A 4,534-nucleotide genomic window follows, 5' to 3' on the forward strand; every position below is an offset into this window, starting at 1 on the left:
CCTGGTTAAACTCAGGAACATAGTCTGTAAATCCAACCAAGTTATATTATGAGTCATATTAGAAAGGTAATTACTCTCATTTGCAAAATCAAGTTAATTAATACTGGTGGGCTGGCCCATATAATACAACGGGTGTCACATAGGCTATATCGGAAAGTGTAATCAGGGTCGGCCCTGAGAATTTATGTACCCTGTTCGAGCTCGAAAAAACGTGCACTTAAGTCTTAACTAAATAAAAAATTTAAACTAGCTTTTCATACAACTTTGAACGGTTAGACAAAAATATAACATTCGATAAACAATGCAATTAACAAAATACAAAATATAGTATTCGAATGAATGACATACCGTAAAAACTAATAAGCTAATAGCTAACCAATGATTCGTATAGCTCTCCTTGCATTCTTGATAGCAAATTGGTGAATCAACTCTTCACAGTTTATATCATCTAAGACTTCGTTCTCGATAGCAATCATCGCCAACCCACTAAGTCTTTTTTGGGACATTGAAGATCGTAGGTAAGATTTCAATAACTTCAACTTCGAAAAACTTCTTTCTGCAGATGCCACAGTGACTAGAATAGTCAACAATATTCTATATGCAATACATGGTTTTGGGGAATAACCGTCTTCTTTCATATACTCCAAAACATCGACAGGACTACTAAATTTATTGGTTAGTGATTCACGAAATAAATTAAGCTCTGTATAAAGTGCCTCGCCATCAATATCCGATTTTTCTTTAAACCTGAGTGCATTTTCAAGACGATGACAAGACGACTTAAGATCTTCATCTTTAATAATCCTCAACGTACGTGGAAACAAAAAAACCAAATAAACCCTCGTACCATTAAATTGTTCAAATCTTTTCTCTAAAGAAGCAATAGCTTGATCCACAATATATAAGAAAAAGTTTACTCTGAAATTCTCTTCTACTGTAAATGCAACTTCTTCGCTACTAGAAGTCTCATCTTTTCTTTTTTTCCTTTTAATCTTACGTTTTTCTTTAAATATGTGATCAATTTCCATTTCACTAGCAATCTCCATAGCTTCATCAATCGCTTTAGGAAAACCTGTTTCTCTATAATCTTTAAAGTACTCAATCAAATTGTTTATTTCTTGAATAGCAATTTCAAGATGCATATCCTTTGCTTGTAATTTTTTGCTCACAATATTCACCCAGTTTAATACTTCATACCAAATGACAATTGATACAAAAAAATCAAATCCACTAAGTTTAAGTTGATTTTCTGCTAAAGCTAATGCTTCCTCTGCAATTACAGCATCATCTGTCAAAATTTGCCAACATCATCAAGTTGCAATTTGATTGCCTTAACACTCTCAAAACGACTTTCCCAACGAGTTTGAGACAATGACTTTAGACTCCAGTTTTTCACATTATCTTTCAAAATTTGCCAACGATTGATAGAATTTGCAAAAATAGTATAAACCCGTTGGACGTATCCAAAAAAAAACTCTTTCCTTTAACACAACTATAAGCCATATCACATAATGTAAGGTTAAGTGAATGGCTACCACAAGGAGTGTAAAATGCTCTTGGATTTTCTTTTAAAAATCTCGTTTGGACTCCTTGATGTGACCCTTTCATATTTGCCCCATTGTGATATCCTTGGCCATGCATGTCATCAATTTCAAGACCAAGATTTTGTAACTCCGCATAAGTTACAACAAATAGTCCCTTTCCAGTGGTATCATTAGCATTCAAAAACCCCAAAAATGACTCCTCAGCAATAACAGAATTAGATGAGAACTTTACATACCTCACTATTATAGTCATCTGTTCTTTGTGACAAGAATCGGGGGTACAATCTAGTATGATTGAGTAGTACTTTGCTTCTTTTATGTTCTTAATGAGTTCTTTTTTAATTTCATCAGCAAGCATAACTATTATCTCATTGTGGATCTTGTGTCCAAGATAATGCACATGAATATTGTCACTAGTGATCCGCCGAACATGCTCTTTGATAACCGGATCAAACTCTTCCAACATCTCAACTAGACCCAAGAAATTTCCATTACGTGTTAAATACAATCAACAAAAAATTAAGTGAACTCAGTTATAACAATTAAGTAAGAATAAATGGAACTAAAATAAAACAATTTCAATTACCTTTTTCATACAACTTTTCCTATATCCATGAAATGCTAAATTATGCTTAGCAAGAAACTTGACTAGCGCAATGATTCTAAAAAGGACTTGTTTCCAATAATCCGTTTCCTTCTTGAATTGCTCATGTTGAAATTTATCAATTGTGTCATCCGATTTCAATCTTTTACGCAAATCAAACCACTTTATCATAATTATGAGATGATCTAAAGAAACTTCGTGTTCTCTCACTCTACCGGTAGCATGGTGCCAATCGTCAAAACCTACACCTCCCAATCTTCCTTTTGGCGCCCCATTTCTAAACACTTTGCAACAGAAACAAAACATCTTATCTAGCTCTTTCGAATATACTAGCCATTCTCTATCACATTTCTCCAAGTTTGATAATGTTCTTGTATAAATCGTTGCTGAAAATCGTCTATTAAATTTATCATATGGACCAAATTCAATACTAGTATCTCTTTTAGGATCTTTCGTGACCAATAGTTTAATCTCATCCGCATTTAGTCCTTCCCACCTTCTTGGATCAAATATATAATCAACATGCTCTTCTTGTTGTTGCTCTTCAACATGTTCTTGTTGCTTTTCAACATGTTCTTCGTCTTGCTCGTCTTCTACTTCCACACGTTCTTGCTCTTGTTCTACTTCCTCGTGTTCTCGTTCTACTTCAACATGCTCTTGTGGTTTTTCCACATCAACAATAGGCGGATTAGGCATCAAAAATTTTTGCGCAGCACCCTTTTGTGACTTCACCGATTCATCTTGTCGTTTCCTCTTTTGACGTTTTTGCCATCCGGATGCTTGTTTAGGAGCCATTAACGCCTAAATAATCATTAATCGACCAAGTTTGTATCAAATTAAGTTAACGCCTAAATAATGTTCGACAACATAAATGAACTGAATTCGACATAACTTAACTGCAATCGACATAAGTTAACTGAAATCGACATAAGTTAACTGAATAAATGAATTCGACATAATAACTGAAATCGAAAATCAATCCTAAATCATAAGTTAAATGATTTCGACATAAGTTAACTGAATTCAACATAATAACTGAAATCCTAAATCAATCCTAAATCATAAGTAAACTGAATTCGACAATTGATTTTTAGTTCTTTACCTGTGAAATGATCCGACTTAGACACTCAGTGATAAAAGGTTGTGCTGTGACTGTGAAATCGAAGGCCTGCTGCTGGCTGTGTCTCTGATTTCTGATCGAACAACACCTAAAAATTGCAGAATGATGATGATTGAAGGCCTGCAGTCTGATCTCGATTATCCTGATTCCTGTGCTGTGCGTCGAAGGCCTGTAGTGTGCGACGTTTCATTACCCAGTCCCACAAAGAGTTGCCGCCCAAAATTCCTTTTTTATTAGTTTTTAGAAAATAATTGGGTATTGGACTCACTAACCTAATGGGCTAGATAGTTTAAACAATATGATTTTTTTCAGTGTGCCTATGTTAATATTTTTTTGGTTATACCCTATTAAATTTTTTTTACATATATAATATCGGATTTTTTTTTAAAAAAATTATGTGCCCTACGAAATCATGGGCCCTGTTCGGTTGTCTTCCCCGCACTCCTTCAGGGGCGGCTCTGAGTGTAATCAAGCTTGACCTGCTTTAAACACTATCTATGTTTGGGTGTTATTATTAAGCATTATAAATAAGATAATACTATGTAATGCAATAGGTGTTACCGAAGCTTTGACGAAGAACACAATTTAACCCGATCTGCCTTAAACACTGATTTTATTTAAGTATTATTATTAAAAATATCTACTAATCATATACTTAAGTATTAAAAAGATAATACTAAAATTTAAACCTAGTGAGTCAGCCTGGGCGATACGACAGGTGTTATCAAGGCTCTTTTGAAAAGCGCAATCTAATCTGACATGCCTAAAACACTTATTATTATTATATAAATATTTAGTAATTATATATTTAAGTATTTAAATAAATTTATAGGTAATTTACATAGTATTTATTAATAAAAATCTAAACTGTAAGTGCAAATTTAAATCTTTGGTTAAAGTGTTATAAACAAGATAATACTTAATGTATTAATTAAATAATCTCATGTATGCATTAGATAATGTATTAATCACAGGAACTTTATTAAATGAGACAATGTAACACCTCGAAATTTTGCGTCCAATAATGTATTGACACGTGTCATAAGTTTACACATGGTATTAAATACTAATTAAAGGACTAAAGTTGACAAGCATTGGAAGTATGTAAATTCGAGGGTTAAAAATGTCAACAAGAGATAAATATACTGTATTGTAACCCCAAATGATGCTCGTACCTCCAAACGAATAAATCATGAATCGTACGGAACGAATTGTGGAAGAAAGTGAGAGATTACAAACTACTGGGGTTAAATGTGTCAACATGTT

General features: G+C 33.4%; 1 protein-coding gene across 1 annotated transcript; it reads right to left on the reverse strand.

Annotated features, from left to right (window-relative positions):
* Positions 1 to 371: 371 nt before the first annotated feature.
* Positions 372 to 2,943, reverse strand: LOC110932190 (zinc finger MYM-type protein 1-like). Its single transcript, XM_022175544.1, has 3 exons — positions 2,142 to 2,943; positions 1,476 to 2,015; positions 372 to 1,288 (listed from the first exon to the last, which is right to left on the reverse strand). The coding sequence occupies exons 1-3, from the start codon at positions 2,941 to 2,943 to the stop codon at positions 372 to 374; spliced, it is 2,259 nt and encodes a 752-aa protein (XP_022031236.1).
* Positions 2,944 to 4,534: the final 1,591 nt, after the last annotated feature.

Source organism: Helianthus annuus, chromosome 3 (genome assembly GCF_002127325.2).
Source record: "Helianthus annuus cultivar XRQ/B chromosome 3, HanXRQr2.0-SUNRISE, whole genome shotgun sequence".
Classification (NCBI taxonomy): domain Eukaryota; kingdom Viridiplantae; phylum Streptophyta; class Magnoliopsida; order Asterales; family Asteraceae; genus Helianthus; species Helianthus annuus.